This window comes from Lampetra fluviatilis, chromosome 34, assembly GCF_964198595.1.
Source record: "Lampetra fluviatilis chromosome 34, kcLamFluv1.1, whole genome shotgun sequence".
NCBI classification, from domain to species: domain Eukaryota; kingdom Metazoa; phylum Chordata; class Hyperoartia; order Petromyzontiformes; family Petromyzontidae; genus Lampetra; species Lampetra fluviatilis.
This window is the reverse complement of record NC_136308.1, coordinates 9,349,417-9,363,836: the sequence shown is the minus strand read 5'-3', so window position 1 is coordinate 9,363,836 and position 14,420 is coordinate 9,349,417. Positions and strand designations below refer to the sequence as shown.

Sequence of the window (14,420 nt, the reverse complement as noted above, 5' to 3'; positions counted from 1 at the left end):
CACCTTGACTTGGCAAAGGGCTTTATCAGGCATGGCAGGATCGCGAGACACAAGACCTTGAATCAAGGACAAGAGACGAGTGCTATCCACGATGCCATTGGACTCACGACATCACGAAGGTCTGTATATGTCTATACTCTTATCAGGAGACACTTTCTTTTTTGTAAACTTTTTCTACCTGTGGAAAAGTTGTTGTTTGTGCACAGACATGCTTCCCCATTGCGTTTCAGGCAGCCCTGAGAAAAAATATATCTGGAAAAATATCAGTGGCGCTGGAATGTTAACAAAAGATGATCAATCTTGACTTCAATTTTTTGTGACCTCAGGAATTCATATTCTTTGGGTCTTTCGGTAAAGTCACGTAGACAGAAAAATAATAAAATAAAAACTCACGACGTTTCGATCGCAACACAAGCAATCGTCTTCAGGTGAAACAATTCCTGCCTCAGCAGTCCTGAAGACGATTGCTGGTGTTGCGATCGAAACGTCGTGATTTTTATGATTATTTTTCTATCTACGTGACTTTACCGAAAGACCCAAAGAGTATGAAAATGACAAACATTAAAGTTCCACTATCTGGCACGATGCTGCCCTTCAAGATCAATAACTAGAACTGGAGCGGTGGCTTTGAACGAGGCACTTCCATGTGCGTGTGTGGCTTCCTCAAAACTGACCCTTGGTGGCTAACAGCCATGCGTTTACATTGCAGCTTTCACTTCATCTCGGTCAGCCCATGGACTAGATTCCATCGTATCTAGGTCAGTTTGTGCAATGCGTGAAGAAACCGAAGATCCGAGTTCAATTCCCGGTAGCGGTCAATATCTGCACGGTACCTTGGTCACCTCCCTAATCACTCACACCCACTGACCAGCATGGTGAAGTATGGTCAAATGAACCCCAATAATCAACACGGCGTGGGAAGGCCCTCGTTCGACATGGTGTGGGGTTTGCCTTCGTCCAGTAGTGGATTGACAGAGCTGAAAGCTATTATTCCTTCATATTGCAACGTGTCAGAGCCAGCCGTGAGAGACAATAAAACGTAGTTAATTACCAGTAGCTGAGTGCCAATTCAAATGTCATGATTTGCGGTCACTATTCAAGAATAAAATCCTTTATCATTTGTATGGTCTCATTTTGCATCTTATTTTGTTGTCTCGCTGGTTACATTACCCTAAACGTACATTTGAAAATGTCAATAGTAAATAATCGATTATGTATGTTGATCTTCTTTCGCACCATACGTAGCCAACCATGCTAATCGGAAGTGTGATAATACACAAGAGTTGCTGTATTGTGAGTGCAAAAAATAAATTAAATCCATATCTTATGGAAGCTCGTTCCTAAGTGCGGATGTTCGGAGGACGGGCGTTTGCAAGTTAGGGACTGCCTGTATAGTATAATGATTTGTGGTTGATATAGCGTCTTACTACCCGCCGGAGCGTCAGAGTGCTTTACATTCACATCCCATCTCAACATTTGAAAAGGGAACCCCCCCCCCCCCAAGTTGTCAGCTGTCCCTGTGCAGCACTGGGAGGGCAGTACCTGGCCTACCAGTATTGGTGGGGGTGGGGTGATTGCTATGTATTATCCCAACGGGGCAGTTTGTGATGGAATTTTTGAGTTTGACCCTGATGCCGGCACACAGTGGCCTACGCTTGTGAATTACGACATTGAAATGACAGGGGGGAGGGGGGGGGAAACTGTTTACAGCCTTGACAAGTTTGGCTTGGCTTGGTGTGGTGCCTTGAATTAATTGCAACTGAAGACCGCAGCCTTTGTTTAGGCTTAAGGGCTAACCGGATTTACATTTTTAATTCGACGGAGAGATTATTACACCGAGAAAACACAAAGACACCTTCTTTCAAGATTTGTTCATTTAAGCCCAGTTCCATGAGCCTGGGAAACAATACTCTTTGTTTACAATAATAACCATTTACAATACAATTTGTTTACAACAGAGCCTAAATGTGACCATGTCTAAAGACACTGTAGAGAAACCGTGAGCAAACTTGATTTTTGATAAAGGCAGTCATAGGCAGTGGGAAAAATGAGGGTCTTGAACCTGGACTTGGAGCACGGGGCAGGGAGTCAGCAGCACGGGTGACTTGAGAAATGGCGTTCCAGGCTATAATCAGGCGTTACTTTTATGTAGCGACGTCACAAATTGATTTCAGTAGCAATAAAGTTCCAGAATTCGTCTTACTATCCGCCGGAGATTAGCATCGTGACAATAACTCACCGTCTTTGTACCCACTGTTTATGCAACCACTTTTAACGTTACCTAAAAGTTACAACACGGTGAGCTCATGCTCTTTTAGTTCACATGACATCGGTGTCATCAGATTTTTTACGAGTGTCATTAATTATAACGACCAATGGACATTAATAACAGCAACCGATAGAATAACCCAGATAAATACGAGGAAAACAAAAGTCACACAACAAGTTAACTCAACAATTGAAGATATTTCAGAGGTGGAAGTAGGAACTTCCCAAGGGGAGGGGAGTGGTCCCAACATTTTGACATCGTGCCCACCATAAATAAAAACCACAATGAATATATTTTCTCTGGGACATACGGTAACCGGTATGATTTTCAGGAACATAACCCTCAGGGTTTCAAAGGAGGCTGTCACCTCCTGTGTCTGCCAATGTTGGAGGGACCCAACTGGCATAAACGAAAGGGCTTCGGTAAATTAGACGAAGCTGGTCGCTACGTCGCCGTGGCGACACTACCCCTCCCCCGGCCCCCCCCCCCCCCCAAGACGAGCGACTACTGCTCAGCAAGCAGCTCCCCTCTCTCCTCGCCCCGTGTTTCTCCGTCATTCGCCAGGAGGGCGGTTTTCTTCTCAAGCAGGGCTCGGTGGCGCACCCGCCGCTCCTCCACGCGCGCCTGCAGCGTGGCCACCTCGCCCGCCAGCAACACCGCTGTGTGTCCGCACAAAGACAAAGATGCCCCGTGAAGCCTTAACAAACTGTTGGGGCAAGTGCTGATAGCGAGCACCTATGAAGGCCGGCACGGCACATGAGGGGGTGGGTGGCCAGCACCATGCCCGGCTGCCTTTGTCAGTGGCAATGTTTTAGACACCGCACCAGGTACTCATTTGAAGCTGAGTTGACCAAGGGGAGGCCCAGGACCAGTTCAGATAACCGTCACTGGTGTTGGCCATGAGCGGAAATCGAACTCGGGTCATCGGGTTCATAGCGCCGCGCGCTAACCGCTACACTTCCGCACAACACACACCCGCACGCAAACACAGTGTAACGCACAGCACACACAAGACTCGTCATCAGACAATCAGCCGCTGGATGAAGGCCTCCCCTAAGCTGTCGCCATCTCTCAGAGTCCCAAGATCCAGCATCGGATTTCTCCAGGATAAATACAAAAGATGATTCTGAGTGTGAGCAGCTGCATGGAACTCACCATGAGAAACGATGAACATCAGCAAAGATGGAAATCATCGGTCATGGACAACAAACCTCACTTAAGAGGATGAGGCTAGACCATTCATTTGCGTCACATCACTGCTGAATGAATCTGCTGCCGTACCTTCTCGGAAGCTCCCCTGGGCTTGCCGCAGGTTCTGTGGCACCAGGATGCCGAACCAGCGCAGTGGGTCACTGCTCTCCAAACCCGCCTGCTTGTCTTCGCTGGGGCATTTGTCGCGAAATGATGGCTCCTCTTTGACACCATTGCTGGGCGGTGCCTTCCTTCTACGCAGTTCTAAACAATGAGACAGACACACCTCGACTTCAATAGACATGGCCGCTGAAGAGTGGTGGTGTTGGTGTTAATCATGGTGCTGATGCTGGCAGCGGTGGTGCCGTTTCTGGCGGTGCTTGTGTTAGTGATGGTATTAATGGCGGTGCTCGTGGTGGTAGTGGAGGTGTCATTAATGGTGGTGGTAATGGTGGTGGTAATGGTGGTGTGGGTTTTAACGGTGGTGCTGGTGGCCTGGCACAAGCATCGTGGTGACGTCACCGCCACTTAGTGGCGAATGGCGGTTGTTGTTGCTGGTGGCAATGCTGCTGGTGCTGCTGTTGGCAGGTGATGCTCGTGGTAGCGGTATTCATGGTGGTGGTGTTGGTGTTAACGGTGGTGCTGGCACAGAAGGGGGCCAAGGTGGTGCATCGGCCAGTCATCTGAGTCAGTCAACCCGTGGCACCCGAGTCTGCCCCGTGGCCTCCTGCCAGCGGGCGTTTGACACTCCACGTGGCCTGAACGTGCACATGGCCTGGCACAAGCACGTGACATCACCGCCACTTAGCGGCGAATGGCGGTTGTTGTTGTTGCTGGTGCCAATGCTAGTGCTGGTGGTGGTGTTCATGGTGGTGGTGCTGGTGGGCAGGCGTCTACCAGGGCTCTCAGCTGCTCCAAGCTCCTCCACTTGTTGCTGCTGGTGCTCACTTGGCGCTGTCGTCTGGGCCCTCGTGAGCTCCGTGAGGAACTGAAATCCGTCTCCTTCTGTCTCACTACGCCGAGACAACGAGCGCCCACACAGTATGTACAGGGTGGCCCAAAAGTCAGGACACACAGGGTTATTGTATTTATTGGAATACATTCCATTGGGTTATTTGTTTTATTTTCACAAATATTCAAACGGACTTCCGTTAACATTAATACTCTTTTGAAATGAATTGAGGACTTTTTTTTTAAGATTACACGGTGTAATCTTTGAACATCCATCGATTATGTTTTGGCTGAATTCATTCAGGGTTCTTGGTGGAGTTTTGTAAACGACAGTTTTGAGGTGATCCCACAGGAAAAAAACATTTAGAATTTAATAATGAGGATACAATATAAACTTAAAGAATAAATCATGAAAATGTTTTAATTCCAGTATTAAAATAAATGAATTTGTCTGACATTTAGGCCCCCCTGTATAGCCTTTTAAAGACTGTTGAGGCAAGTGATGCTTGCGAGCATCTATTAAGGCGAGCACGCCACACGCCGGGGTGGCGTGTGTTGCAGCCAGTGCCATGGTCGGCTGCCTTTGTTCTGTACTCCCCAGACCTTCACCAACCCGCACTGACCAGCGTGGTGAATATGGTCATATAACCCCTATGACATGCATGGCATGGGAAGGCCCTCACCCAGAACGGAATTGACAACAGGGCTGTAGACATGTATACATATATACAGTATGTACAACATATATACAGCATGTATACATGTATACTTCAAATCTAGATTATACAGTTTGTGATTATGTGATCAGCTGATGCTAAAACAGTGGGCCAGATACCGGTCTGCGATTCAGATTTCAAGATAAATTATTCCATGTCTCATACTCTTAGGTTTTTTTCCACTTGATACAGTAAATTTAGCTGTGACGGTCCCGCCTGAAGACGGAGACTTGTGTTGCCTCCGAAACGTCGTGATTTAATTGATTTTCATTTATTATTATTTATTATTATTTTTTACCTACGTGACCTTGCAGTCACGAAAGCTTCAAATCTAGAATTATTCCACGTCTCCATTATGGACATTGGTACAAATCACCAAGGCAATGGTGTGTCCGTTTTGTCAAGATGGCAACCGTTTAGTGTGCACTCGCAATTTACATGGGTAGAGGTCCTCATGCAGCAGTGGATTGACAATCATGCTGTACATGTCCATGTACACCACATACAGTAACACTAACAATGCAATGTCATTGTATTGCCTGCAACTGTCAGTGTTGTACCCGTTTGAATAATTACACTAAAGAATAGGAGCCAACCCATTGATTCTGAAAAGCTGACAAACTGGATCTCCAAATATAACCACGAAGCCTCTTTGTACTCTGTACCTAAAAAGACTTTGGGTACAGAGTACAAATACACACAGATCCATGTGTGACTAGAAGAGACACGCAAAGATGTGCCCCATGGAATATACCAATATTTATTTCACACGAAGCAATGTTGTATACAGCCCTTTTGTCTATCCGCTGCTGGATGACAACCTCCACAATGCCAAACGGGTCGTGCGGGAGTTATTGAATGGGACTTCATCATGCTGGTGAGTGCTGGTTTGGTGAAGATGGTGAGCATAGATGTTGGAACGTAGTGCAGTACAACAACAAATTTTGTTGAAACGCCCCTCTGCTGACAACCTAGCCTCATAGCAGCCTACACCACCTGTTTTACGCATGGCGATTGCCCATAGAATCGCTATCCTGGCTCAACCTTTGATTAAACCTGTCACCAATAAGGGCACAACAAACCCCCCCCCCGCCCCAGTTTAAAAAAATATATTTGGCTTCTGCACTTAATTTGGCTGAATACTAGCTATGAAAATAAAAAAATAAGTCATGAACATTATTCTCTGTGGCAAGCACGTTGGTAAGCGCTGTTCTCTGCAATAGACAGGGTGGTCCAGATGTCTCGTGACCCCCATTTCATCCTCTAAAAATGTAATCTTTTTCTTAAGTAAGGTTTATTTAACGTGCAAAGTAACAAAAAAAAATGTTAGGGGTAAATTAATTTGGGGTCACAATACATGTGGACCACACTGTAGACCAGCTCTCTTGTATTCACTCCTGTTGGACGTTCTCTAAACATGAAGGGCTGCACCGCTCGGAGAGAGAACGGAATATTTGCTTTGTCTCACGACGTGACCCCGATATCACAATTGGGATACCACTGAGGAAAAAGACAGAAAAAAAACAAACAGACCACCGGTCAGGCGATGTTTGTTTTCAGAGCAGTTGCTTTCAGGGGTATCATTAGGACAGGGGAAGGGCAGTTAGTGGCCAATCCCTCCAAACAATGGGTGACTGCTGCCAGGAAACAGGATAAGTCGGTTTAAATTAAGACTGGTCTTTAGCAATCCCATGGCAATTTTCTTGATACAATCCGATGCCTGGTGACACACATCCGACAGAACCCAAACACGCACGTCCTTGGAATTATAAAGCACACATAAAGTTTAAAGAAATGTTTTCAGTGCTTCAGTGTAAGGAAACATAGGAATGGAAATAACGTCAAACTGCTCCAAACGGCTCATTCCAAATCAGTCTCCCATTATGATTCTTCTGCTGGTCTCCAGGCAAAACTTGTTTTAACTTCTTTGTCTCTTTCCCCAATGTTATCCAGACTGTGCAATCGATGTCACATTACGAGAAAAAACAAATACATTCTCATCTTAAGCAGAGCAGCGTAATGAAGGCCAGACGAACTCAAAAGCCATTAAGGCCTCAAATCCTCATATTTTCAGGCCCTCTTTTAAGGCCTCCATTATATATTGAAGTAATAGCTGAGCGGCAGTAGCTGAATTACGATGACATCATTCATGACTTTTCCACAGCTGATGCTAGGAAAACATGTTTTGTTTGTGTGAAGCAATTAGTGTAGTGAGTGATTTATGTTTGATGAATTTACCTTGCCAATTGTAATATGTACCCTCCTCTTAGCCTTAGGCCCCTCAAAACCTTCAGCTCCGCGTGCAACCTTTTGTGTAAGAGATCATCGAATGGAAACGAATATCACACATCAACTTTGGAGATTCTACCAAGCGACCTCTGATCCACATAGTAGGGGACAGCACTTTCCCTGCCCACTCCGCCATCAAGAGTAATGTTGTTCGTCACATGACAATCGAACAGAGATATTTTTTAAAAATATTCCAAGCGGTGAAATTCAGCCAAATTTAGTGTCAAACCAAACCTAATGCTGTGATTGTTTTGTGCAGACACCATCAACTCTTTAACACGTAGGCTTTCGCGACCAATATTATTCATAATAATATAGGTTTTTTGGGTCAGATCGCGTTATTTATAAATGTGTCGTAACCCTCCACCACCCGACACGGCCAAACAGTAAAAAATGTGTCACGTTTTTCAAAGGACGATGTTTCGCTGATAATTACAATCAGCTTCATTTTGCCCGATGAAGCTGATTGTAATTATCAGCGAAATGTCGTACTCAAATTTAAAAATGCTGTTGACTCTCTCTTCAGCACACCGGTGGGCTAAAGAAGTGATTTTTTTTGTCCTTTGAAAAACGTGACACATTTTTTACTGTTTGGCCGTGTCGGGTGGTGGAGGGTTACGACAAATTTATAAATAACGCGATCTGACCCAAAAAAAACTATATTATGGACCATCAACTCTCTACATATGAAATTGCAGTTGTATCACAACTCAGCCTAAGCGAGTTTATTAGTCTCTATGTGAATCTATAGGCCTCTATGTCTATCTGTATAGGTCTATGGGTTCCGTTGTAAGTCTCATGGGCTTTCTGTGTAAATGAACAGTTAATAGGTGAGTTTAACACGTAGGCTTTCACGACCAATATCATCCATAAGAGATGTGTTGAGTTAGATTGCATGAATATATAAATGTGCAAAACTAGCTACTACTGGCCAAGACTAATTAGATAATCTATCGAAATTGAAATAAATAAAAATAACTTGAACCATTCAGATAGCTGCGTGGAAGCGAATAATAAAATAATACATTATTTAAATGCATGCCTACAAAGGGCAGCGTACTTCAATAGGGATTACCGTTGGTACGGCTATTTTAATACACATGCAGTAAATTGAGTCACTATGGCGTTCAGCGCCAGCTACTGTCGCAAGAGTGGAACTGTGGGTCTTGAGCCTTCTCTGGCACCAGAGTAGGCATGGCATAGGAGTGGGCCCTAGGGGGCATGGTTCTGGTGACGGTCAGAGGGAGGGAAAGTGAGGACGTGACAGTCTGGGTGAACCCGAGAGAGCACGTGACCGGGACAGGGTAGTGAGGGGGCCCAAAGGGTGGCTTGAGGGACACGTGATGAGTGGCCGAGAACCTCCTGGTGAGATCAATAAGGGGGCGTGGCCGGAGGCGGAGCCAGGCCACGCTCGGCAGCATAAAGCCGAGGTCCCGAGAGCAATCGCTGCCGTCTGTTGGAATGGAACCCGTCGGTGCTACGTCTCTTCGAGCCTCGGTCTTTATGCTCGGCATCATGGGTCAGGCAGTGTGTTACTGACTGACCCGGTAATGTAGTTACCCCGCTGTGGTGGAGTTAACCAGTGTACCTTTATGTAGTTACCCTGTTGGGGTGTGAGAATAAATGTGTTGCCTCTATGTTTAAGTGTGTGCCTCCGTAGAACCCACTACACACACAATAGACAGGAAGGACAAGTTCAAAGGGCTCGCATAATACATAATGTACGTTGCCTCAGTAATCCCCCCCCCCCCACGTGGCGCAAAAGCGCAGAAGCGTGGTCACCACATCTATGCCTCTATAAGAGGAACAAAACAGTTGGACTTCTCCACAAATCTGGCTGTCGCCTGATGAAGCTAGTTGTAATTACTGGCGAAACGTCGTACTCAGATTGTAAATGCTGTGGCTTGGCTCTCCAACACACCGGTGTGCTGTACTCGTGACGAATTGGCACGTTCTGTTTGCATGACAACCCTTACTAGTTGGCTGTGTCGGGTGGTGGCGGGTTTCAACGATACATTTATATATTTACGCGATCTAACCCAAAAAAAACTCAATTAATAGGTCACGACCATTACTCAACACTTGAGAACCCAGTTTCACCACGGATGGCTGAAACCAGGGATTAATCCCAGCTCAGTGCTTTGACCTCTGGGCCAGCTGGTCACCTCGGGTTGGGGTCCAGGAGCACAACCCTAAATAGATTATGCTAATAACAACAGGCCCACCCATGATCACATTTGCCAGCAACATTTGATCAGTTTTCTTTTAATCCAAATTAGTTTTAGTTATGCTTTTGATTAGTGAAGGGGTTATCTGTTTCTCCGTATATACTAAGAGGTCATATTTGTATGCCAAACTCAAAACGGTTCATCTTAAAACATTTTAAAATTGTATTCATATCAGGCCTCATGCTGTAAAGTACAGTTTCCAGTGCTTATTATCCACTTAAACTCTCTGGCCAATCGATCCGCTATGAAAGAGCCATTGCCCGAAAACATTTCTGATTATATATTTTACCTTTCAAGGCTACACATGGTGTTGTTGAAACTAAAAACTAAACTAAACCATTTTTATTATGAAGACCCACTGAGCTATATAGCTCTTTTTAAGAAGCGATCAGGCCACAAATGATAGCTCAACAAAGTAGTTTATCACGTGGAAATATATAGCAGCCAATAACTCTAAACGTGTGTATGGACGTGTGGAGTATTTATTCATTTCATTTGTGCTTGTGCAGCACTACGAATGCAGCAGCAATCACCAAATAATTTGTTTCATTTTAAAAAAAGGTCTGGGGAGTTATTCGCTTGTGAGCTGACCTTGTGTGAACATGGGCTTGGGGCGTGATGTGATGCGGGTACTGCAGAGTCGAGACAGCTCGGCTGCCCATGGAGTAGCGAGCCTTGGAGAGAGACAGCCAACCCTGACGGGGGCGACAAAGGGTGGCACTCACAGTTGACACCATTGGCACAACTAAACAAGCACAACGGGAAGATATACGCTGCTGGAAGACACTCCCATACCCACGGAGACCCTCCTTATAGCCACACACACAGCCAGTTAGGATAACGTGCGTTTGTACATGCACAGCTTTGTAAACCCACTGCTGGATGAGGGTCTCTTAAGTCCGTGTGGGTTATCTGACCATACTTCACCACGGTAGTCAGTGTGTGTTCATTTAGGTGGGAAGCATGGACGTTGATGCACAGGCAACAGTGGATATTGCTGCGCTGCCCCCTGCTGCCTCGGTATTACAGCGACATTAATGTCCCACGAAGTCGTGCTACCACAAAGTTACAAAACAGAAACTTCCAGGAACATAGAAAAGCCCTCCGATGTGTTTTTGGGTCGTACCGCGTGTTGTTAGCCATGCTGTCCAACTTTTCGCTCCACGTGAAGGGAGCTTATTCCGTAACTGAATGTAGCTGCTCACTTTCTCAATTATCTAGTGTTGCGAGCTGCTGTTGGTGTCTGATGTGAGCTGTCTGATGTTGTGTTTATGCAACGTATTTGTATAAAAAATATATCATGTGTGAAGGCGTTGGAGCAAAGCCCAAAGAAAACAAGATCCGATCTGGGCACTTAAACTCGTGTGCTGCCCAAAGGTGGCGTAGCAAACGAGTTGGGATCCCACAGGCCACAGAGGAGCCCAGGTGCCAAGCTACGAAGAGGCGGAGAAATTGGACAGTGGGGGCTCCCCCCCCCCCCCCAGATTAATTCACTGCAAGAGGAACCATGCCAATCATGTCATCCCACTGTTGCCCGATTACACTCGGTGTAACTTCTGCGATAAAACTGATGGTTGCACACACAACGAATTTCAAGATATAGTAGAGTAGGATCTTGTGTCAGAGGGTATGCCACGCGACTACGTGACAATAAACCAAAGACAAAGGTAGCAATGCTGGATATGCATGATTCAAGAATGCAGTATCAAATGAAATGTTAAGGAGTGCTTACAACTGCCATATGTGGCACCGTTCGCAGTGGGACTGATATCAATACATCAACAATGATGAAAACATGTTATCTCTAGATTTAAAGCTTTCGAGACTGCAGGGATTCATATTCTTGGTTCTTTCGGTAAAGTCACGTAGAAGGGAAATAATAAAAGGAAATTTGAAAAAAATGTGATTTTTTTTCTTTCTGTGGATTTCACACCTGATGATGATTGCTTGTGTTGCAGTCGAAACGTAGTGAGAATTTTTATTGTTTAATATTAATATTATTTTATTATTTCCCTTCTACGTGACTTTACCGAAAGAACCAAGAATATGTTATCTCTAATTCAATTGTTAGTTTTTACAAATCTTTATATTAATAGGTTAAAGCAACTGGGTGCCAGATGCCAAGCAAAAGTAACTCATCACAGTTGACTGAATGTTGGCAATTGCTAGACCTGAGGGCTGAGCCTCATGGTAGACAGGTAACTGCTTGTGCAGGATTAAGACATTGATCAACTCACATGTGCGAGTGAAACCAGTTCGGAATCAATCGTGTTGGCAAAATCAGCACAAATGGTTTGAAACGGAGCTGTTAAAACAGAAGTTTGATGGATTATTCTCAAACGGCTGTCAGAAGAAAGTTGTACCCGATGCACTTAAGGGGCCGAACATAAAGCACCAGGCAGATGTTGAAGGAGGCCGGAGCAATGCAGCCTATGCCATATCCCAGCCGTTGATCTTGAATTTGGGTATAAATTAGGCGACCGGGTGGCTAAAAGGGCAAGAGCGTTGAGCCGGCGCTGCTGAGATCCTGGGTTCGGATCCAGCCACCTGTGATTTAACGAGGTTCTGGAGTGGAGTGAGCGGACGGTCTCTCTCTGGTCACCAACAGCCGCACACAAAACCCTCGGTGACAAGGTGGAACTTGTTTCATGTTTGTGTGAGGTGCAACATGAAGTCGTAAATGATGATGATGATGATTAAAGTTGTTTAGAAGCCGGACATTGTTATGGATCAGGAAGCAGCCAGACAGCGAAGGAGCAAACGGGAGACGGTTGTGGGATAACACTCCAGGCGACGTCTCAAAGCAAGACAGCCCTTCACCAATGCTGCAATACCTTGAAAGATTACATTGGGTTTGTTTACGATTAAACCCTTCCACTATGTGAGATGAATACAACATTGAGTGCCTCGGGGAATGTCTGTGTTTATTTGCTGCTACATAATTGCATGTTTTTAAAATTATTCTTGGCACAACGCTGCTTTGACAATCCTGATGGGGATTTATAGATCTAAATGGGCTTTTAACTAAGGCTTTGTATAACTAAACGATGACGTTGATGACGTGGTCACCTGCTGGATGAGGTCATGGAGCCTCGCCCGTGTCGAATTCAGGTTCTCCAGGTCATCAAAAGTGGCCAGCGTCACCTCGTCCAGTGCCTCCCGCACCTCCTTCACCTCCTTATTCATGTCCTTCATCTTCCCTGGGTAAAACAAAAAAAACTCCCTTGGATGACCTGGTCAGTGGAGACACATTTGCAGTGCTGTACATGTGGTTGCATGGTACGGTGTCCTCAAAATACTGGGCTAATTCAGCGAGACTCAGTATATCAGTTTCCATCACAAAACATCGCTGGTTCCACAAGGACCAAATTCATCCCATTTGAAGCGAGATTAGCCCATAATTATCCAACACTCGCAAATTCACTCCAGTCAGCAACTGAGCAGCACGTCGTCGCCTTGTTATCACTCCGCTATCCCTACCGCCATGGTTATTGTTCCCGTGAACTTTACCTGATGATTCCTCCACAAATGTTGAGCATGCCGAACGACCAGGCTGCTTTGTCTCATACATTGTGTTCAACCACCACACAGCAGGTCAAAACACATTCCTGCGGAGGGAGCTGGTAGGAACGTTGGGTTGCTCGGTCAATGGCCAGGGTCAACGGCGGCGTGGTGTATTCCGCAAATATGCCCGACTGTGAGGGCGGGCACAAGCCGGCGTGAGTAGGTTAAACGTTGAGTTTTATAAGGGCACCACGGGGTGACCAGCCCCTCCCCACTCCTCAACTTTATAATCCTCCCCCACCACCCCACCCCCGGCTCTTATAACCTTTGTTGTTTCAAGAAACGAGTTAATGCTCATCAGTTACAACTTTGATCGTGCTGTTTGTTGCTGACTGCTTGACCCATTTGGGAATGAATATCCCGTGCGAATAGATTGAGTGGATCCCATGTGTAATGAGTTTAAGTCGCTTGTGAAGTAATGACATAGATCCCATGGCAATGAGTACATCAATAATACGGTTAACGAACGAGCTCTATCCCATGTGAATCACTATGTCAACGATAATTAATGCAGTTAATGAACTAGACACCATGTGAAAGAATGAGCACATCGTAGAGAATGATTGCAGTAAATACTTTACGTAGAACCCATATGAATGAGTGAACTAGATCCCATATGAACGAGTGAGTTAATCAGTGAGAGTGAATGCAGTAAATGCGTTAACTGGATCCCATGTAAATGAACTATATAGTACATTAATGATAATGGATACAGTATATGAATGACACAGGTCCCATGTGAATGACACGAGTGAGTGTGAATGGGGTAAACGAATCAGCTAGGTCCAATGTAATGGGAATGAGTTAGCGTGAATGAGTGAGTGGGAATGAGTGAACGTAAATGAGTTGGGTCACCTGTGAATGAGTGATGGTGAATGAGTGATGGTGAATGAGTGATGGTGAATGAGTGATGGTGAATGAGTGATGGTGAATGAGTGATGGTGAATGAGTGATGGTGAATGAGTCACCTGTGAATGAGTGATGGTGAATGAGTGATGGTGAATGAGTGATGGTGAATGAGTGATGGTGAATGAGTGATGGTGAATGAGTGATGGTGAATGAGTGATGGTGAATGAGTTGGGTCACCTGTGAATGAGTTGGCTCACAGCTGATGCCGGAACAGAGCAACCTACGCAGCTCCTCCCCCGGGGTCCTTCCCGGGGTCCTTCCTCACCCACGCGTCGTGCGGGGCTGCCCTCGGCGCGCTGCCTG

General features: G+C 45.6%; 1 protein-coding gene across 2 annotated transcripts; it reads right to left on the bottom strand.

The window, feature by feature from the left end:
* Positions 1–509: 509 nt before the first annotated feature.
* Positions 510–14,378, bottom strand: VMA22 (vacuolar ATPase assembly factor VMA22). Of its 2 annotated transcripts, none has more exons than XM_078872467.1 (6): positions 14,295–14,378; positions 12,714–12,844; positions 10,236–10,339; positions 4,358–4,473; positions 3,551–3,724; positions 510–2,928 (listed from the first exon to the last, which is right to left on the bottom strand). In XM_078872467.1, exons 2-6 carry the CDS (start codon positions 12,837–12,839, stop codon positions 2,774–2,776), a joined length of 675 nt encoding a protein of 224 aa, XP_078728593.1. In that variant the 5' UTR covers positions 12,840–12,844; positions 14,295–14,378; the 3' UTR covers positions 510–2,773. The 2 variants fall into 2 exon arrangements, with proteins under 2 accessions (XP_078728593.1, XP_078728594.1); XM_078872468.1 differs by having other exon boundaries at positions 12,714–12,839; positions 14,295–14,347.
* Positions 14,379–14,420: the final 42 nt, after the last annotated feature.

Bases quoted from the DNA above. Each gene is read 5' to 3' on its own strand.
- VMA22 (XM_078872467.1), bottom strand. From the start codon at position 12,839: ATGAAGGACATGAATAAGGAGGTGAAGGAGGTGCGGGAGGCACTGGAC. The intron at 10,340-12,713 runs GTGACCACGTCA...CGCCCCCGTCAG, and splicing joins TCCATGACCTCATCCAGCAG to GGTTGGCTGTCTCTCTCCAA. The intron at 2,929-3,550 runs GTACGGCAGCAG...GCGGACACACAG, and splicing joins CCAGGGGAGCTTCCGAGAAG to CGGTGTTGCTGGCGGGCGAG.